We start from the raw sequence: 22,162 nt of genomic DNA, 5'->3' as shown, positions 1-22,162 counted from the left end.
GTTCTCTCAATATCAGGTGTAATTGTTTTTTTATCATTTATAATCTTCCGTATCAATTAGGGTCAGTCACTAATAACAGTTCAAAACACAAAGTTAACTAGCAGAGCAACTATTAGATTCTCAAGGACTGCTCCATAAAGTTATTGTTAACGTGAAGGTAGCAACAATAGTATTCAGCCATTACAGAAAATGAATTCTGGACTATTACTATTAAAAATTAATGTCTGAGAGACACTAAACGGGAGATCGGTCCATCCCAAGGATCTACACACAAAAATACAGTTCGCGAACGTACGTAACAATATTAAAACCTGCCCCAAGAGTGATTCAAATCTTTATTCTATTGTTATTAATATTGCTATTACTATTTTACAAATTATCTATAATTTTTATTGTTTTGTATGTAATATATGGATATAGTCCCGTAATTTTACATTAATTCGTTAGAATTGCACAAAAGAATTTGACAAAGTATGGACAGAGTACATTTAACATACAACACCTTCTGTCGCTAGAGAACATACGCAAAATCTTTTACATGTATACAGCGGGCGGGCTATCGGTCATGAATGTGCAATTCGCGCAAAACTTTCCCAAAAATCTTACGATTCCTAGATAATCCATCCTCCAATCCTCGGTCGTCCGTTCCTCCTCTTCTGACTCACAGCTACAGAAACTTGGTCTCGAGCCAGGGAAAATCGTCCCCCCCCCCACTCCCCCCTTAAAAGAACTCAATTTCCTTATCTTTCTTTCATTCCTCAAATCGTCCATTCTTACATAATTTAATTTAAAATTTTATTCATTTCAAAGTTTAATCATGATTATCTTCTTTCCATGCAAGGAAATGTATTTTAATCCATAACATTTACTTATTCAGAAATCCGAAACTTTACATAAAATGGGTAATTAAATGTAATTATAATTGTAAGCATCAAATCCGCGAAATTCACAAACATTTTCCACGCCGGTGGCTGTGGGTTATATCTGAATGTAGGATCTCTTGAATGGAACTTGGTTGTAAATTCTGCTTCTAATAAATCCATCGACCTTCGTTTCGTTTCGTGTAAAATTAACTTAAAAGCATTTTATGAATACCAATTTTTAATTAATACGCCGATAAGGTGAAGAGTTTTTACCGACTACGAAGACACAATATTGCAGTATCCGTTGTCCATCCAAACCAACTCATGGCTGGATATATATACGCCTATTTTATTATATTATTTAGTATTCTGTCTGACGACAGGTCCATATGAACAGGATCCTTCCATCCTTTTCTCGGACTGGGACCTGTTCATATACGTTCTTGGCAGATGATCCAGAAGTGGTTTGCCATTGCCTTCTTCTGTGTGTGAATGGAGTAATTGTTGGGATGCCACGGAGGAAAACTCCGTGTTGCCTAGACCACGGCCTTGCCCAACACAAGTTATAAATTCGGGCACCGCCGGGAATCGAACCCGAGACCCCAGGATTACAAGGCCACCGTGTAGTAGACATTCAAAAGAATGAATGGGGAATATATAATTATGTTAATTTATAATCTGTATACATTTTTAAATATTTTATATAAAGAATATACATCTACATTGTGACAGTATTTTGATTAGTAAACACACTTCTTAAATCTACTTTATATAAACCCTTGTTAGTATGTCTTTACTAAATAAATTAATCCAAATACTCATAAATTAAAATTGAAAAATTTGGATTTCTGTTATCAGAAGCCACTTTGTTTTCGATAATTTTCGATAGTCGAGGTCTCGCTGTGCATTAAAACACAAAGCCATTTTAAAAACGCCAAATCTAACATTCGTTACTTGAACTTACATAAAACTTGGAGTACGTGTATTGTAACACAGTTTGTGTGTTAAAGGCCGGTTTGCACGGCCTGACAGGACACATAGAGTTTAACGAAGGGAAGAGAAGCGACTTCAAGCTGGACCTCCTGAAACTGAAGCGAGAGGAGCTTCAAAAAGTGGGTCACTGGAGCCCATCCACGGGAATCAACATCACAGACCCCACTGCCTTCTACGAGACCAGTGCTACCAACATCACACTCGTCGTAATGACGAGAGAGGTACTTCATTTGGATATTCCATGATCTCCCTGCGAGGGGCATAAAGATGGTTGTCTTATATCCTTCATCACGTCGGCAAGGATCTCTGAAACGTCGGTAAATTTCTACCAGGCTACACGGCGCAACAATCTAGAAGGCAGACATATTCGTCCTTGTAAGATGTTCATTATTAAGGAGAAAGCCAACAAGCTTTTGACTTAGATTCGCGAGGTACCCTCTTTGAAACTCGACGTCGACAATGATTTTTCTATCCTTCAAGACGGATGACGGGATATTTATATATTAACACATATTATGATTGATTCTTTCCCAACTCCTTCGAGTTCACCGAACTAGATCCTTTTCTCATATAGTTTGAAGTTTAATAATCTCTTTCTTCGTAAATAATAAATTTTAAAGAATGTATACGGAAGCAGTCGTGGACTAATTTAAGGAATTTGAATGGAGGAACTAGGAAAACCACGAAAATCCTAAATCAAGACAGTCGGTCTCCGGAAAGAGATTTGAACCCGAAATCTCGCAAATACGAAGCAGAACTGCTAACCGCTTGATCAGAGATAGGGTCAACCAAACGAAATAGTTAACGTGTGAGAATTTAAATTTCACGCATCATGAATCTGACAACAGAATTCACCCGGATATGACGTCGCACTAACACTCCCAGCGAAATACTGGAACAAAATGTCCCTTGACATTTCCCGTCTTCCGGTCTCCTTTGCATGTCAGAGAAAGTAGCACAGTGAACACAAGATGTTCTGTTACATTTTTGTAGAAACAAACTAATCTCATTTCCATCTCTTCCCGTGACATTAAATGAATTTTAAATATATTTTCAAAAATTCAGAATTTGCTAAACTATAATTCTGTATAAATCTTTTCTTTACCACATACACCCTACATGTTCCACTCATTTTATCCTTTACAATTTAGTCTCTTAACAATATCTTGGGAAGCTACTTAATTTATAATGACCTACAGTCCTCACTGCTGTTTCAAAGAATACTCCACAGCACCTTGTTTGCAAAGAAAACGTAATTCAAGGAGTGTTGTTAAATAAACCAAAGGAACATCCGCTGTGAAATTTCCGTTTATGTAGGAAAATGAGCTGCAGGTTTGTTCTTGACAGTTTTTCAAAAACTTAGACGTAAAAAGTGTCATTACGTCATTAAGCAGACGTTTTTAATTATCTGTTTTGTAATTTTCATCTCTCCATTTGTGAGCTTGTGAAGACTCTCGAGCAATTTGTATCCTATTAAAAGTAGAATTTAAAATGATATATACTGTAATTAGAAAGTTTATTACAAAGCTTAGGCCATAAATGAGTGTAGAGGGACGTCTTCTTAAGAAGTTGGGAAACTTTGGGCGTGTTTCTTCATTATTTCACCAACGAAGTACTGTGCTAGACTAATCAGTATTGCGTTTGTCTGGAATGTAAACTGTTTCTGATGACACACTCCATAAGAATATAATATCTAACGTCAACACACCCCTTAAATTGTTCAGAGTAAATTGAACAGTATGTGGCTCAATTATAAAGAGTCTCTAGGATAGTAATTAGTTATTAAATATAACTAAAGACGTTCATAATAACGAAATCCTTTCGACAGAATCACCGACTACCTATTAATTACATTTATAATTTGTTGCACTCAATGATTATGTCCAACCCATAGTGAAGTGGTACAAGATTCGAATTAAGATTTTTAAACAGAAATTTTGGATCAATATGGTTTCGGAAAAACGGTTCTAAAGCTGGAGCTCTTGGACAAACATAGTTAGATATTTTTCTCGGATCAATATGGTTCTAGAAATGAAACTCGTGGATTAATATGGTTCCGGAGTCGGAGCTCTTAGATTATGTGATTTAAAAGAGGAAATTTTATGAAGATATATAACTTTCCGACAGATATAGCTCTGAAGATGGAATCCTTGGAAAACTATGTTTCCGGAGATAGAGCTCTTGAGTATGTGCGCTTTCGGAGATGTACTTCTTGAGTTAACACGGTTCATTTCTATGCAGAGTGGTCGGGGTTTGTACTAGGAACGTCCATTTCTTTGGGAGAATCGACATACTGAGTGTCCGTTTGTGCTGGTTGCAGGAGAAGCCGTACGTTATGGTGAAAGAAGACCATAACCTGACAGGGAACGCGAGATACGAGGGTTTCTGCATCGACTTGCTTAAGTGGATAGCATCCCAGGTGGGCTTCCGCTATGCCATCCGCCTCGTTCCCGACCACATGTACGGAGTATACGACCCGGAAACCAAGGAGTGGAACGGCATCGTGAAAGAACTCATGGAAAAGGCGAGCGCTCACTTACGCTGACACACTAATATATTATTAATTAATGTCATAACTAATTAGTGGATGAATTATTTGAGGAACTAAACAATCAGTATGTTACAGTTAAGTGGCCACTAACGGATGATATAACGTAACATTTATCGTCATAGATTTACTAAATAATAAATTTATTGATTTAAAAATTACTAATTTTTATTATATAAGCTGATTTTTAGTTGTCTGTACCATCCATGGCGGTCAAGTGATTTTGATGAAACTCAATGTGAATATTACGCCGACAGAGACTTACGAACATAAGTAATTATTTTCTATTTCTGTAAACCAAAAATATCAATATGGCGACCGTGCGAACTTCTGAAGATGAGGCTATAATATAGTAGACGCTTTATGCAGGGCTACAAAATACGATTCGGAAGCAGATTGCACCATAATCTGAGTTTTGTGTTTTCCCCGGTATTTAAAATTCAAACACGTCATTAAACCAACTTGTGTAATAATATTATTCATAAGAGAATCTCAGCGGGCCTATCTGAATCTAATAGAATGGATGCGAATTAAAATAGAGTGCATGAGACGACTCCCTTTTGTTTTAATGCATGCGAGAGCGCTAGAGGGCGCCATCTGGGACGCCGGATATTGCCGCAGCTTCCTGCGTCACTATACCGACATAATATTGTAATTGCCTGATAGATATTTAGTGCAACAATGGGGCAACGCTCAGTAAACATGAGAAAGTTGAGGAAGAGGACGATTTTGAAATTCGATCTAATAACTATTAGACATTCGTTACGAACTGACTCGTATTCAGTTTAAGAGGATATTTCTTTTAAAAATGTTTAGAGATTTCTATTGTGAGAAGTCATAAGCTCATATGCTGAAAACTCAGAGGTAAATAGTTAATTAAGGTCGGTGAAAATACTTTTAGAGATGAAATTAAAAGGATGGTATGAACACTTTAATTAAAATCTATAACAAATCAGAATTTCCAATATTAGACTTTTATAAGACCTAACAGTTTCTTCCATTTCTCCTGCGGTTTAATAATGAATGCCCACCACGTTTTATGTAGGATCTCGTGGTTGTTTTATATATATATATATATATATATATATATATATATATATATATTAGCACTTCCGGCTGACAAGAAGTGCATCATTTAGTCATTTGTTTCTCTCTTGATATTCCTGTGGGAACGAATTATGATAGAGGTCTAATATAAAACTTTAGGGATTAGAACTAGAATTACAGACTAGGTTTTGGTCGGTTTGAACATTAGTTCTTATAATTTAATACATAAATAGCAATAACTTATGAACGTTGGTAAATTTAAAACATTACCGCCATTTTGTCACTTCTCGTCTCGTAATGTTTCACAGATGATCAACATAAAATATATTGAAACCCATTTTAGTAGCAGAGAGTACTATTAGCTTCTGATGAAAGACTCTGTTCCATAAAGTTAGTTAGTTCGATGCCTGGTAAGTTATTCAGTTTGTCAGTCAGTCCGTTACTGCTATGCTTCAGTCATCTGAAGTTAGTATCTGAAGCAGTGTTTGCCACAGAAGTCAAGATTGACATTAAGGTAAGATACTTTAAGAGACCTGCACTGCCTTAAGTTAGATTCCTCCAAATTATATTTTATTCAGAACACAAATATGCGACATATTTGAAAAAATTACATTCTTACTCGTCCACGAACAAGCGAAAAGAAACATTTTCCTACATTAACATTTCAAGAACCAATATATTGTATACGTTTCTGCTGTCATGGGTCGCTTATGCACGCATTACGTGTGACATTAAGCTTCTTCTCATGCTCGCAAAGACTGCTAGTGCCTCGATATCAAAACACTCTCGTAAAATTGAAGAAGATGGTTCCTAAACCAGATGCAGATTTAAGTCCCCGAATATGTGTAATTAATTCTTTACCAACCAGCCAGTGAGTCATGAGATTTGCTTGCGGTTTGTTACAATTAAAAAACACGGGTTTCTTTATCTCTAATTCAGGAGACATGTCCCTCGTTCTAAGTTCTGAATGAAGTCAGAGATACACATCCCGTAAGCGATATTTCATTGACCTCTATCCGCGTACACCTCCTGATAATTTCAAGCTTGTTCAGCTACAAAATAACACTTTTGATTGTAAGATTTTATTTATAATTGCGTTCATCACCTCGCTAAACGAGAGAATAACATTTTTAGCCGATCTTACAGAACCACATCTTCATTTGTAGACGTTTTCCTACTGATTAACATGATATTTCTTCTGATATTTTAATAGTCGCAGAGACACTGCATGATTTCCACTCTGTAATTTATTTAATTCGATTTTTAAAAGTTATAAAAGCAGGTTTACAATGAACATATTATTATGTGTTACAGAATAATTCTCTTTTTAAGTTCACGGCACAAATATTCATAATAACAAGAAGACGTCAAGATTTCAGTGTAATGTCTTTCTTGTTTCTATTTCTTTTACAGAGAGCGGATTTAGCAGTGGCTTCAATGACCATCAACTACGCACGAGAAAGTGTCATAGATTTCACCAAGCCCTTTATGAACCTCGGCATTGGAATACTGTTCAAGGTAGCTTCATTAATCTATGTGGTCATGTGAGGGTAAAATGTGTTAGTGAATGCACACTTCTTTGAACTTTTGTAAAAATCGAAAATAATTGTTTTTGAGACTCGGACAAAAATCTGCCCTACAGCCACCGCGTCTACCATGAAACACACATAAAGTCATACGGGAATAAACCCAGGTTTTTGGGGTAAGAAGCCAATAACTAGCAGCTGGCACAGTACATTTTATAAAATGTTATAAATCTGGGTTTCATAAATAACAATTTCCCTTACATTACGCTCTTTTGTGCTTCCAAACCGAATCACAGACTGGAATTGCTTCTGAATGTGTGTCGTAGCTATAGATTTTTATCTAAACGCCCAGCTTTCAGCAGAGAAAATAACTAGTCTGTAGTTGAATGGAGGAATAAAACAGATTCTCTCTCTTTTAGTAAAGACGGACGCACTTATTTAAGTGTTTATGATGAGATTAGGCAAACGGATTCATTGCTTCTTGGATTAGGACCCTTTTTAACTGTGTACATTATACAGGGTGATTCAGAATGATAAATAGGAAATGTATTAACTTTGTAAATTATTCTGAAGGGTCTTTGAGTTCGAATAATTGAAACGGTCTTCACGTATAGACACAGGGTAGTTGTTCTTTTGATATTCGCTCACTTTACTTTTATAGATTAATAAATTATTGTTTATGATTCTACAATAACATAACTGTAAATTACAAGGAAAATACAAAAAAAAATCTCTTGTGTTAAAAAAATTAAACATGGAAGATCGGATACTTTAACACTTGCCAGCCACTTGTACAGGTACCAACAAGTCAGCCTACGAGACTGTTCAGCTTCATGAACCCACTAGCAGCAGAAATCTGGATCTACGTACTAGCAGCCTACTTGATGGTCAGTTTCACCTTGTTCGTCATGGCTCGCTTCTCACCCTACGAGTGGAACAACCCTCACCCGTGCCTCGCAGATTCAGACGTAGTGGAGAATCAGTTTTCTGTATCCAACAGTTTCTGGTTCATCACTGGTACTTTCCTGAGACAAGGGTCTGGACTCAACCCTAAGGTAGTCGCTCAGTTGGGTGTCAATGTTATGTAATCCTTCCCTTACAGGTACAGTATAACTGAACATTTCCGAGCTTACCCATATCAAAGGCGTCATTTGAATACGTGTTATATTCTTCCTAAACCTGATTCCATTCACAACTTCATATGTCCTCGAGTCTCCATGGACTCTGTCTTGATTTATTGACTACTCACTTATTCTTCGAGATGTAATGAACGACTGATGGTGTCATGAAAATCAAGACTGGGTTCACAACCCTTAGACGTCTCAGCCCCCATCCCTCGGTCCTCCATATGAGAAGCCTACACGGTGCATTCTTACAGGTGTCTGAGAGCATGCCTAGTCGGTTGTTCTCCTTCCTGAACCCGCTAGCGGCGGAGGTCTGGCTGTGTATGTTCGGGGCCTACGTCGTGGTATCGGTCACGATTTGGGTCGTAGCACGATTTTCGCCGTACGAATGGAGTGAGCTCAACCCTTGCGTTGGGGGTGGGGACATGGGGTGTGACTGCCAACCCCCTAGCACACTAAGCCTACAGGACTGCCACACGGCGACAACACTTCTCGTTATCGAAAATGACTTCACCCTGGCCAACAGTTTCTGGTTTACAATCGGAACTTTAATGCAGCAGGGATCAGACCTCAATCCTAAGGTAGTACCATGGAGTCTCGATACTCATATCGATTTATCGCAAATCTCCGATATTGTTACGTAAATATATGAGACTTGACAAGAGTCAATAATGATATTAATCGTCTAGGAGCGTAGCGTTCATTTTAACCGGGACGGCCATGTTAGCCCGGCTAACACGAAGCCTTAACTGACATAATCTATTTGTTTAAAATAAATAAATAAATCATGGGTTTTTATTGAGAATAGAATCGTTTCAAAGTTATGGATTATGCTACAGTGTTGAAAAATCTGTACAGAAGTCACATATTATATGTGTGTTAAGAAATGGATAAATTTATATAAAATATTTATAACGTTTCAGAACGTGTAAGTAAAAGAACTTTCTAATTATCGGGAGCAAATAAGCAGCACTCGAAAATAAATTGGTTATCTCGCCAAAAAAACAACCTAATAGCTAGAAAACTTTGCACACTGAGAAGCATGTTGTGTACTATAGAGTTTTGCATGAAATAAGCACCCATTACTGTGTTTTATTGTGTGTTTTCGCGTAACATTGCACTGCAAAATGAAGATGTTTTAATGTGCTTTAAGTGTTCTGAATTGTAAAAGCAACTTAACAATACTTTTGTGCAAACTCATTGTCCTTGGCAATTTTAATAATATATATTTGTGTATATTCATGAAATAGATTTCCATAACGGGATTCATCCCAGGAAAATGTAGTACTCACATTTTTAGACGCAAAGCTGACTGTTGTAAACTGTCTTCAGTATGTCGTGTTTTATGGATCGCTTAACCTCATGTTGTGCTTGTAAATTTGTTTTAACTGTGCATTGCATATTCTATATGCAAACTGTTGTGAGCATGGCCAATACGTATTTTTGTTGCTTAGTTACAATTACATGTTGTGATTCGTGTTCATAATTGTTTCATAGTCACTCTTTAATGTTCTCATATTTCAGGTGCCACTTACACGACACTCGATAACATGAAATTAATTTAACGTCTAAATAACGTCGAATAATTTAGTCCGTACCTCTAAGAAAACACATTACAAAGATTCTAGAAAATTAAAAAAATCCCTGTTTAAGCAGAGAATCATATTAAACCCATAAATGCAAAGTTCGTAATTACTGACTGTTATAGTTGCCACTGAGCTTAAACAGGGTTTTAATAATTAATCGACAGAGAATTATCCGTTAATATTAAAGCTAATTCAGTGTTTTTGTTATACACTTAACTGTGATGGACGTATATAAACTCATTTCCGCATTGGATCTTAGGTGTTTATTTTCTCAAGACTCTATGGTACAAACTTCAATAGGATAAGGATCTGAACCCTACACTTTGGGTGTACATACCAAAATGACAATGTGCAATAAATAAGAGCTTTTAATTGTATTTTAAAATGAATCCACACAATAACTAAAAAAAAATATTTTTACATCTCCGTAGAAAATTCTGTCACTTGAGAATTGTAGTGTTTCTGCAATATATGATCTGAAATTCACTTAGAAAGAACTGAAACCATTTTAATATGTGTAAATCGCAAAGACTGTGGTTAGAATACAGTTTTAGTGATGCAAGTCCTGACTACGAATCAAATAATTCTGTCTTAGCGTCTTTCAATCTCAGAAACGGCAAGGATCAAATATTCTTCAGGAGGTTGAGACTGTAATCCTTCATAAATTCAATTTAATAAAATAGAGTATGAAAGAAATCCATGCAGTGTGAATGTGCCACAGAAAGCCTAACGACCTTAATGCCAAATTTATCGCCACACGGAGCGCTCACAGACACAAGTCTTGGGGACACAAAAATAACATCTTGGTAAAGGATTGACCTCTACAAAAATGTAGTTTGTTATATTAATTTTGCTTCTAAAATTGTGGTTTGATTCTTTAATGTGCGTCTGTTGACTGTGGCACGTAAGAACAGCTGATTCGATAATCACGTACACCAGATTTTAGTCAGTTTCTAAAACACGTCGTAATTAAATGACTGTCAAGAGATCAATTGACTGAAATGTCTGAAAGTTCTAACACATGAGCAGATGAATTATTTGTCTATGCGCCTAAGTATGATATAATAAGATGTTAATCTGCCAAAGTTGTTATGAACTGAAGCTGGTTTGCGAGTTGCAAAACCACGTTTGTGCGACATATGTGTTTGCTATTGTGTTCTCGATATTTAACCTTTTAACACTTAGTTACCCTGACACTTCCAGCAATTCCGTTTGTTTGTTACGCCTATCCAGTTCATATTCCGGGTACCCTGGCAATTTCAAATGTCAGCAATGACGTGTATCCAGTTGACACCTGCGTACCCTGAAGTCGTCAGCCGTTCTTATTAACCTGCAGGCGACTTCGACGCGTATCGTTGGAGGTATCTGGTGGTTCTTTACCCTCATCATCATCTCGTCATACACGGCCAACCTGGCGGCCTTCCTCACGGTGGAGAGGATGATCACCCCGATAGAAAATGCAGCGGACCTGGCAGAACAAACCGAGATCTCTTACGGAACCCTGGAGGGCGGCTCCACCATGACATTCTTCAGGGTGAGGACTGGACATTTATGAACACCACAATACCCTTCAATTGTCTACTTGTTTTAAATACACTTTTTAACTCCGTAAAACTACCTTGTAATTTAGTGTGTTCATATAAATATTTGTTTTATTTAGCAAACATAAAAAATTTACACTTCATTTTCTTGGGATATTAATGAACACACAATACAATGTTGTGTCCCTCTGTCCGTCCGCATTATTTACCCCCAAAACCAATTACAGGATTTCAGATTTGATCTGATACTGATTTCGACGCCAAAATTTTGTCAATGTCCTTGTGGGTACAGCATAACTCATAATTTAAATAAATCTTAAATTCAGCTACCTATAAATGTTCTCAATAATTAGTCATTATATAAAATGACCGTATATGGTACAACAAACATATCACTAAAAATAGTATTAAAATATATTAAAATTGTCCGTCAATCACAATAAAGTAATATAAGATAATTAAATGGTTAAAATATTATCCTTTGTTCCGTATCGAGTACTCGATTTACATATGGAACATTCTCGACATGTTTCATATGTAAATCGAGTACTCGATACGGAACAAAGGATAACATTTTAACCATTTAATTATCTTATGTTACTTTATTGTGATTGACGGACAATTTTAATATATTTTAATACTATTTTTAAATAAAATCACAATATGACGCACCTACAATATCTTATAAACATATCACGTTAAGATCTACAATTCATAATGCACATTCACGCACCTCTTTTAAAACCAGTAAATATTAAATCGATTTTGATAAGGATTTGTTTGCTAGGCACTTCGTGACCCTCTGAATTATCACTAGTTAACTCTTCCAAGGTCACCACCCACTGTCTGAGAACCTCTTAAGTAAAGTATTGGTAATTATTTCGTCACCGTAATTGCTATGGCTCGTGAAATAATTAAAAGCTACGTTAGACAAAATGACAACTACCCGCGTCCATGCCTCGAGTGAATCACATCGCGCTTAATTTTCCTTTATTTATATTTTGTATGAGATTATAGAACCGGTAGCGTTACAAATTACATCTCCCACACAGGCAGTGCAGACGGGAAACTTTGTAACTACTTTCTCCCACTTCAAAAGGAACGGGTCTTCACTGAAGCTAACCTTAATTAATTAACAATAATTGCTGCAGGCGTAGTAGTCTCTCTGCTGCGATAAAATCACGCAGAGGAGATGAGTTAATGTTCTTTATGCAATTATTTTTGTGTCCTTATTGCTACGAAATGCTGAGAAATCTAAAAGAGAAGCAGTGAGGGTTTCTGAAATGTTACAGGAATTTCGACTGAATTAACTAGAGGACTGCACGTAATTATGTTTTGCACGGTAAACCCGGGATATAATAAAACATTAAACATGTCCTGATTAATAGAACGGCCGTCTCTTAAAATGATTTTGTCCTCTGGTTCTTGTTTCTGAAATACAATCTGTAACTTCGACTTTTGGGGATAAACCACGTCTGAATGCTTACGATTATCCAACTTTTCGGCAAACACAGCATCTGCCTCAATAACTGTTTTCCCCGTATTTATGTGTTACGTGTTATTCTCACCTTTAAAATGGATTACTTCCTTAAGCAGGATTAACCAATTAATAATCTTTATAACAGTAGAAGTGTGGTGTTCTCTATGAGGTACGGGCAAATTCTTAAATGCCATTTAGACGAACTTCAGCTTTAAAACGTTTAAATATACTTCGTTTCCAGGACTCCAAAATTGGCATCTACCAAAAGATGTGGAGGTTCATGGATAGCAAGAGACCGTCTGTGTTCGTGTCATCGTACGAGGAGGGCGTGACGCGCGTGTTAGATGGAAACTACGCGTTTCTCATGGAGTCCACCATGTTGGACTACGCTGTCCAGAGAGACTGCAACCTAACGCAGATTGGAGGGTTACTGGACTCCAAGGGTTATGGCATAGCTACTCCTAAAGGTGAGGAACCTACCACAGACTCCAATTAGAAACTGAGTGTGAGAATAATTTGATATACGAGGTGCGATCAGAAAGTTTCCAGACTGCGCGTATAAAAACCCGTACACTTATCTCAGGTATTAAATTCATCCATCACCCTCGAAGTAGTTCCCCTGGGAGTGAACACAACGATCCCAGCGCCGCTGCGAAGCCATTTTTAAAACGTGAATGCCACATAAAAAGTTTGTGCACGACCCATTGCGGACTCCCCAAATGCTTGCTTTAGCATTTCATAGGTTTCCGTAGCCGTTTTGGCGAGTCTTTGGCAAAATTTGATGCACACGCCATTCCGAAATCGCAGGAGGGTCGGTGTAATGCACTACCAAAACGCCCGTAACTAAGAAACAAATGCTAATTCGATGATGCCGGCTGGCACACTGATTCACTATGAATGTATGCCGCACCCCCTAGCGGCAGAAGCTCGTACTACATCCGGTTCGCCCTCTATTGACACAGTCTTGAAACTTTCTGATCGCACCTCGTATATACATCTCGGTTAAGAGTACTTCAGATCACTCGTGGAACAGATAGCTCGCACTTTGTATGAGAAAAGCCTTAACGTAGGATTTGAGATATTCACGGCTGTCTACTAATGAATCTATGAAATGTTTCAGGGTCGCCATGGAGAGACAAGATTTCACTAGCCGTACTAGAGCTACAGGAAAAGGGCATAATCCAGATCCTGTATGACAAATGGTGGAAGAACACGGGAGACGTATGCAACAGGGACGACAAGAGTAAAGAGTCCAAGGCCAACGCCCTCGGCGTTGAAAACATCGGTAAATCTGAAATACATGACTGACGAAGTAAATTGACACCTGAGACACGTCATGTTCCGGATCACAGAACTGTGATTCACGTTTTAATCAGTCGCTTTTTGAGAACATCAATAAATTTCTATTTCCGCTTCCTATAAAACGTGGGTTATGTCGTGCCGACACAAATTAAAACTAAATTCGCCCCTAAAACATTTAGTAAAGCTTCCCCCCCCCCACCTCCCATGTAGTATTTCAACCGAAATTCATCTGTACTAAATATTAAATTATAAAAAAAGCAAAGCTGTCCCGCTAGAACTGTAATTTTGCTGGTAGTTTTGTAGTGGTTTAAAATTTGGTATCTTCCAAACGTAGGACACATTTGACCAATGGATGGTGGGATAAAATTATTGGAATGAAAATATGTCTTCTTCTGAGCAACACAAATTCCAAGGCTACTTATTCAATTCCACACCCTCAGACTCAATACATTTAACATCAATTTTAATATTATTCTCCCGTCTATACTTAGGTATCCTCTATCTCAAAAGTTCCACCGACGGTTATCTTGGTAACAAATTAATACGTTGCAAAATGACTAGATTAAGCCAGAGCTGGTTGAGATAATTTTCCTTTGTTCACTAATTACTTGGTTAAAATATAGTCCGGTTGGTACTCATTACCTTCCCGAGTCTTAAATCCTTAGGACACCAAAATCTATTCAAATACAATAAATAACGATGTACTCACCGACACTCCTAATGGCCATTTCGAGATACCCCAAAATGTGCTGTATAAGGAATATTCACTACGTCTTGTGACTGCCACTTCACACGTTTTATCCACACATTCAAGAAATAAAATCTACTGTCACACAAATAAACATGAATGAACCATCTTCATGGTTGTAAAAAAACATTAACACGGCACTTGCAAACACTGAACACACTGTCCCAACATGTCGCACAATGTCAAAAGTTTACGTACCGAATTAAGCTCAGTCTAAACCATAAATACTAGCTAGACGTACGTCTTAATTTAATTTGGTAGAATAGATTTTCACTATTATACTTAAATGTTCGTTTCATAATGCTAATTATAATTACGTTAATGTACATAATACTTCACGTGTTTACACCGGCACCAAACGTTCTAAAACCTTACCTAGAGCGCGTCACCGGACAGTGAGTGAGCTCTCTCATGTCACAGCTTATGAGAAAGTATGAGAAGAAGTAAGAACCTAAATAGTGTCTCGTGTTATGAAAATCATTTCTCGTCAAACATCTTTCCCCAAGACTGGCTAAGAGTGCACGCACAGAGCTATACTCTCTCTCGTACACATACATACATACATACATTCATTGCGTGGTGCTTAATTAAGCACACGAGAACTTATAAACTGCAACAAATTATCTTATACCGGGTGTTCATAAATTAGCTGACAATTTCAAGTGCGTATAATTATTTATAACACATACTAAAAACTTAAAAAAATCACGTTATCTAATTGTTCGACAGATGCAAGGCCGTACCTTATTGTCAAATCGGGGGGGGGGGTTATTGTGATCGGCTCCCAGACATTCTATCCCGAATTAACTATTCCTAGTACCAATTACTAGCTATTTTCAATCGAGTGACACAATATTTTGTGCGTGTTTGTTTTAGGGGGTGTGTTCGTTGTACTACTGTGTGGTCTCGCTCTTGCGATTCTCGTCGCCATATTGGAATTCTGTTGGAATTCGAAGAAAAACGCTCAAACTGACAGGGTACGTAAAAGTATTAATAATTTTGAAAAGTTTTCTCAATAAGTCATGATATATTTTGCAGGAAGTCTGCCACCAGGGACAAAATAACCTGAAACACTTCCACTGTTATCCAGCTGCTAGAATAGTTTACGCATTAAATACAGAGTGATCCAGTTAAAGCGTTAAAAAAACTTTTGCCATACTGCAGCAATCGTTGTGTTCGGAGATGGCAGAGGAACTGCGGTTCGCCGTGCGGTGTCACGGGTCGAGGCAAAGGCCAGCGCTGAAGAGGTCGTGTACGCGGTGTTCCCCAGGCACCACGTACGTTCCAGCAGCATTAGAGATGCCGCATATCAACGGGGTCAGTGAGTACCTCCCTCCCTTGCCTAATGTCAAAGGGAACGAAACTTGAAAAATTGCACTTCTATGTCACAAGAATTGTAATACAGAGTGTTCCGAAAATATGCGTACACACATTCAGTAGATTAAATAAAAACATTTGAATAAATTAAACCATTACATACGGCAGCATTGGCATTTGGTGAATTAGCAAATCTAGTGTAGGTGTTTAAAATGACCATGGTTAGATTCGTGGCACAGTTAACAGTGGTGAGAAATTAAGTGGCAAGTGACCACCAAAGTTGGGTTAACGTTTTTGGAACAACCTGTGTATAAATTCCATTCTCTTTAATTCACTTGGGCTTGAAAACCACTTTTCTTTACAAGAATAAATTAATCTCTCGAGTCCTTTGACAGATTTCCACGAAATTCATTTAATATTAACATATGTTAGTTTATTAGCATTAATCCCCAAATAAGACACATTGCATTGTATAAGTAACATGGTAATTTTTATGGTACCCCAAGGTAGCGTTTGTCAGTTTAACTTGTTAGACATTAAAATGCTTTGCCATGTGATAACTTGGCGAATTATATAAAACAGTACTGTTACCACTTCGGTCATGATGTATATACAATGACTGTTATTATTTTCTCCCATGAGGAACAATTTCAATTTCCTAAACCCTGAGCAGGCAGCAAGCTAAATAACAATAAAATGTATTTTTCATTAAATTTTGTGACCTTGGACACAGAAATAAATCTGACAAATTTTTATTGCAATTTAAGCACTGATCGCATACACATAAATGTAAAATGGTACTCAGATTACATGAAACTATGTACAGCGTGCTGTAAATTTATTCACTTGCAATAAAAGACACCGAATAACATCACAAAAATATCAATTTATTCTGAATTGGAATGAACGTAAGCTGTAGAAGCTGATAAAAAAGTCAATTGGTTCAAACTACTTTTAAATACATTATCTCTATATTTGTGGAGTAAGGAATTCCTTAGTTCTGACTTATATTTTGACCCAAGAACACTTTACAGACCTGTAATGAAATTTGTCATGTAAAAATCATGCTTCACCTTTATGAAGAAATTCTGAACAATGTTAATTTAGAAGTATCATGTTTCTAATAGAGAATTATAAAGGAAGTTGCAATTTACGTAAACTTATAAAGATTAATTTCATATTTACTAGCACATTTTATGAGTTTGATATGTATCGCACGTTCTTTTCCAGGAGACGGGAATTCTTCCAATGATGGAGATGAAGAAATCGTCCCTGAGCTATGACCCTGACACCTAGTGACAGTGACACTCAACCAACAGTGAAGCCTTGAACTTCACCCCAAGAATCAAAACAAAAAAGAACTTACATTTTAAAAACTTGGAACGATTTTACTGTGATAAAGAGAGCGATGATGTTGCAGACGTTTACTTATAAGTACGAACACTATAAGTGGATTTTTAAATTTATAAGAGTGGTTTTATGAACAGTATTGTTTAACAGTGCAAAGGAACATGTATCACTGCTTCATAAAATGTGTTATTAAAACGTTTTTATACGCTTCTATTGGATGTGGGTAAAAACACATAATTTGTTTTGTGGTGACCAACTTTGGTTACGATCTTAACAGCATTCCTGTCCTCTGTGTGCCTGTTGAGAAGAAAGAATACTCCCAGTGAAGTAATAATTGTGAAAATAGTGACCCCCCCCCCCCCCCCCCATACCCTCAACTTTACCAAAATCTAAAATTCAGCTGTGCACAGAAAATATCTCATCAGGGATCAAATTCATGATTTCTGAACCAAATTTTCATTTGTTACCATGAGACTACCAAACCCGTAGGAATATAATTTGTAAAACATTTTCTACTTTGCGTCCGCTGCCGTTAAAGTGTGAACTTAAAATCACAGACCGAAAAGAAGAATGTGGCTTTAAAGTGGAAGCGCTAATAAAGTATTAACATGAATGAAAAGTTGACCTGTATTCTTCAAAATAATAAAGCAGATATGAGTGAAGTCGGAATGAAAATAATAAGTGTCATTGTCGTCACTGTAACAACAATTTATGGATTGTACAGCAGTGCTGCCAACCATTTAAGACTGGTTAATCTCGCAATGTTAGGACTGCACGGCCTAATATAACCCTAAGATGTAAACTGGAAATAATGATGGCTGAAAAAAGACAGCCTTATTTACGACAGTCTGGAGTGGAACTGTATTTTCATTGTACCTCCTCAAAGAAGACAAAGTTGTTTTTTTGTTGTTGTATCTTAATGCAGTTTTTGTTGTATTTTAAAAAGAAAATTAAAAACAAATAAAAGGAAGTTTTTAAAAAAAAGGCATTGATTATTTTTTTAACTCAAAAGGCATGACACATTTAACAAAACCACTATCAAAGTCAAGTTTCTGTGAAAGATCTTGAACAACTGACGGCTGCTCTAATTTAAATCTGAAGTATTTTATTGTTTAAGTGGGAAATGCATTTGTTTATATTGCTATAAATCAAACAGGAAGTAGTTTCTTATAACTAGAGGAACATCTTAAGAATAACAAATCTAAAAGTTAAAATTCTTTGTTCAAGAATAATTAATAAATGTGTAGTAATCATTTATTACAATAAAAGCAAATGGAAGGGAGGTGACTGATAACACCGTCCAGTACCAACAGTAGTATTTTTTGAGATATGATCATAAGTGTGTGTGTGTTTACACAGCCATGAAAATTTGTTTATATTTATCTTTGAAAAATTAACTTTCCTGCCACATTTCAGCAGGTAAAAACACTTAACACATTTAATTCAAGGGAATTATAAACTAAAATACATTTGGTTCTTAATTAAATTTAGCAGGAAAAACATTTACTAATTACTTAACACTCAGTAAAGTAGTTCAGAGACTTACATGTGGTAAATATTTCAATTTTCTGGCTGAAGAAGCTCCAAACACTGAAATGAATACAATGTAAAGAATGGATAATCTTCAGTGAAATTGACTACCAATTCCTCAAGTACATCCTTCCATCTGGACGCTGGATTCAACTCTACATCATTGCTTCGGCCTGGTGATTTTGTGTTGCTGGATGATCTACACCAGTTCTGTCTCCAGAGATCTAATATATTAGTACTGTGAGCCCGTGATGTATCATTCATATTTGTTGACATCTTTGACGACTGGAAACTTTTCCACTTCTTCAGAAGTTTCTCTGTCATGTAGAATATATAAAAACTTCTTTCTATATCTCCTGGTTTGTAGACTGGAAGGTCTTTATTTTCGACATTAGCTGACGCAGCTTTCGGTTTTAGGTTTCTAGTCATAATTTGTATCACGTCAATCAAGTAGTTGAGAAAATCAATGCATAAGAATTTGCTGTTTCCCATCTCAACTATAATACAACACTGCCGAGTCCATACAGGGTGCTGTAAAGAGAAACAATCTGAAAAAAATGCCTTTCAAGGGAAATTTACTTTTGTATATGAATATAAAAATAAGTAAATTATGGAAAAACATCTATATCAAGTTTAACCTTGTAATGTTACTATAGTCTATAAGCAAGGAAGCTGATTTAGAAAGAGTAATATATATTGACATTATCTTCAAATACTACTTTAACAAAAAAATTTAAACATTACCATATTTAGTGAATCGGTGTTGAGAATTTTGTCGACAACATTGCGAATGAAACCGAAGCAAACTTCACGGCATTCATTTTGCTCTTCTCCTTGGCATCCAAAATAGTTCACGAGTTCAACCACAACATTCAGTGAATATTCCAGAACAGAGCCCTTCCAGTTTTGGACAATCTTATCTAATGACTCATACTTTTCAGTCAATATGCTCTGACCCAAATACTGAAGAACAGATTCTATTGAGCGAACCAGGAGACGATTTGCATCCGATGAATGGATTATATATTTTAGTATCCCACTAGAAACACTAGAACCTCTGTTAGTTACAAAACCAAAATCCAGTTCGGAATGAGGAAAATTGGGTATTACAGATCTGTCCGGTCCATGACTGCAGTCAGTCTGAAACTCTTTCACCTCTCTGTCATTACCAGTATTTACAGTCAGAAGAATGTTTTGCAACTCAGATGTTGGAACGTACGAGCAGCTATTCGCAACAGATTTCAACTGAACCATAGCTTGAATAAACTGAAGGTTTATCTCATTTTGTTCCATCATTAAATCATCACTGTCATTACCCACTTGAACATCAGTCCAACTCATATTGTTTTCACTCTCAAACATGTCATTCGAACAACCTGAAAATGTCATATATTAAAATCAATATATGATGGTCTGTATAGGACGATACATGTACAGCTTATCCAAAAGTAACTGGCCATAGATTATATGACTGAGATTCAAATCCTAGTAAGGGTTTCAGACTTTTCTCTTCACCTCCTACCCTCTTTACAAATATTTGTTTGGATACAGATGCATCACATTGACAGCTTCCAGTCCAGTTTAAATTAAACACATATTTCTTTCTGGTCCAGTATCTCCTTATAGAAAACTTCATAACATGTAACAACATTAAATTAATGTGAAATGTCAAAATTCTGCAAAATATAAAACATTAATATGTGAAATATGATTGCCTTGCTTGTTTTAATAGGGGTTTTTAATTATTAGACTTCAGTTGATATCATGCAAAAGAACACGATGACCACATAGAATACTTATTTACTTTTCAATTTAAACGTCATAACTAACAAACATTTGAGGTTATGTCTCATGACTTTCAGGTAAAGAAAATGTATATTAATGCAAAACTACTTAAATATATAACAAAAGATTTTAAAGAATGTGGTTCAAATTTGACCCCAAAATTGTATCAATGTCTCCCTTTGGCTGTAAACCCATCCTTCAACCATCTAACATGCAGGGATCAAACATGTGTGTAATATTCACAGGAATAATAGCTGCAGAAGACTCTGTATTGACAAACTTTAATCAAAATTCTTGGTCAAATTCCAACTGCCTACAAAATTATTAATTTATAATCTGGGGCAGTTTCTTTATTGAATGCAAGCTATTCAAAGAACATAAGTGTTCTAAGGTCCTTCCTGAAACCCTGTTTGGTCAATGCAGACCCTAAATAAGTTTTGGTCTGCTAAACCTATGTTCACATAATGTTCTTATTATAAACAGCGGGGAAGAACCACTGTTCTTATCATACATTACAGCATAAGAAAAAATTGTCATTATTTCAAACAATAAAATTGATGGTAACTGTAATGAAAATAACAATTCTCTCACCTTGATACATCTGTAAATTCTGGGGCTCACTGTGTATAGGATCAATCGTTGTCAGCTGGGGCAAGGCTCCCCAGAGACTTGATATAAGCTGTCCTTGCTGCAAAGCAAGCATCTTCTGATCATATGTAACAAACTGGTTTGAACTACCAGACCATTCAAGCACCTGTAATAAAGCAGTGTTCATGTTTAGTTACTTCAGTTCACAGTGAAATCGTCTTTGTTTTAGGCCGTTTGTGTCACACTGAATTACAAAACTTACACAGTTGGAATATTTAATCCTGTAACGAGCTTGAATGTTAGCGGCATGTTGAACAGCTGTAATACCTTCTGGTTTGGATTTTATTATAGCAAGTGCCAAAGCAATTTGCACTCTTCTAACGTTAGCCTTGACTGTAAAGAAAATATTGCTTTTAAATAACCCGCCAAATACACTGGTGGTTGTTGAACCTGTTTCATTCTCATATTACAATACGTATTGTGGTAATTTATACATTATTATACTTACTAAACAATTTTACACAATTCACTACTTCACTGTCCATTATGACGAATTAGTTCAAATTTATACTGCACAAGACGATGTTATTATACCCACATCGTTCCCAAGAAAACATAAGGTTGGCTATGCCTATGTCATAGATCTTACGAAGCACAGAAAATAATAAAATTAGTGTATGCTTTGTTCAAGTAATTCTAGTTGGTTACCGATAGATGTCGTAAATGCATGCCGACCATTGTCCTTACATTAGTTTTATACAGTTTAGCATGAACCGAAATCGAAACCAATAGGCCTGAGAAACTAGGAAGTCTGTTGTAACTTCCAGCCATGTG

The 22,162-nt window shown here is 36.4% G+C and overlaps 2 protein-coding genes across 5 annotated transcripts in view; one reads left to right on the top strand and one right to left on the bottom strand.

The window, feature by feature from the left end:
• LOC110832607 (glutamate receptor ionotropic, kainate 2) overlaps nucleotides 1-17,638 on the top strand; it is a 199,903-nt gene extending 182,265 nt beyond the window's left edge. Inside the window, exons 9-19 of the mRNA XM_087347677.1 lie at nucleotides 1,874-2,077; nucleotides 4,177-4,380; nucleotides 6,865-6,969; nucleotides 7,775-8,056; nucleotides 8,356-8,682; nucleotides 11,024-11,221; nucleotides 12,950-13,175; nucleotides 13,829-13,993; nucleotides 15,635-15,735; nucleotides 15,923-16,075; nucleotides 17,306-17,638. Of these exons, the coding sequence (XP_087203803.1) occupies nucleotides 1,874-2,077; nucleotides 4,177-4,380; nucleotides 6,865-6,969; nucleotides 7,775-8,056; nucleotides 8,356-8,682; nucleotides 11,024-11,221; nucleotides 12,950-13,175; nucleotides 13,829-13,993; nucleotides 15,635-15,735; nucleotides 15,923-16,075; nucleotides 17,306-17,371 (2,031 nt within the window). The 3' untranslated portion in view covers nucleotides 17,372-17,638. The remainder of the gene's footprint in view (nucleotides 1-1,873; nucleotides 2,078-4,176; nucleotides 4,381-6,864; nucleotides 6,970-7,774; nucleotides 8,057-8,355; nucleotides 8,683-11,023; nucleotides 11,222-12,949; nucleotides 13,176-13,828; nucleotides 13,994-15,634; nucleotides 15,736-15,922; nucleotides 16,076-17,305) is intronic.
• Nucleotides 15,961-21,988, bottom strand: LOC110832610 (uncharacterized). Of its 4 annotated transcripts, none has more exons than XM_087347672.1 (6): nucleotides 21,837-21,988; nucleotides 21,591-21,721; nucleotides 21,332-21,494; nucleotides 19,700-20,331; nucleotides 18,972-19,486; nucleotides 15,961-16,100 (listed from the first exon to the last, which is right to left on the bottom strand). In XM_087347672.1, exons 1-5 carry the CDS (start codon nucleotides 21,871-21,873, stop codon nucleotides 18,986-18,988), a joined length of 1,464 nt encoding a protein of 487 aa, XP_087203798.1. In that variant the 5' UTR covers nucleotides 21,874-21,988; the 3' UTR covers nucleotides 15,961-16,100; nucleotides 18,972-18,985. The 4 variants fall into 4 exon arrangements, with proteins under 4 accessions (XP_087203798.1, XP_087203799.1, XP_087203797.1 ...); XM_087347673.1 differs by lacking the exon at nucleotides 15,961-16,100 and adding an exon at nucleotides 16,385-17,722; XM_087347671.1 differs by lacking the exon at nucleotides 15,961-16,100 and having other exon boundaries at nucleotides 18,666-19,486; nucleotides 21,837-21,987.
• Nucleotides 21,989-22,162: the final 174 nt, after the last annotated feature.

This window comes from Zootermopsis nevadensis, unplaced genomic scaffold (assembly GCF_977971745.1).
Source record: "Zootermopsis nevadensis isolate Lab colony 2312 unplaced genomic scaffold, Znev_1.0 Znev_ptg000012l, whole genome shotgun sequence".
Lineage (NCBI taxonomy): Eukaryota > Metazoa > Arthropoda > Insecta > Blattodea > Termopsidae > Zootermopsis > Zootermopsis nevadensis.
The sequence above is the reverse complement of the archived record's forward strand: the minus strand, read 5'-3'. Positions and strand labels throughout refer to the sequence as shown.

Coding starts and splice junctions, on each gene's coding strand:
- LOC110832610 (XM_087347672.1), bottom strand. CDS start 21,873: ATGGACAGTGAAGTAGTGAATTGTGTAAAATTGTTTA. Junction 20,332..21,331: donor GAATTTACAGATGTATCAAG/GTGAGAGAATTG, acceptor TGACATTTTCAG/GTTGTTCGAATGACATGTTT. Junction 19,487..19,699: donor ACACCGATTCACTAAATATG/GTAATGTTTAAA, acceptor TTCTCTTTACAG/CACCCTGTATGGACTCGGCA.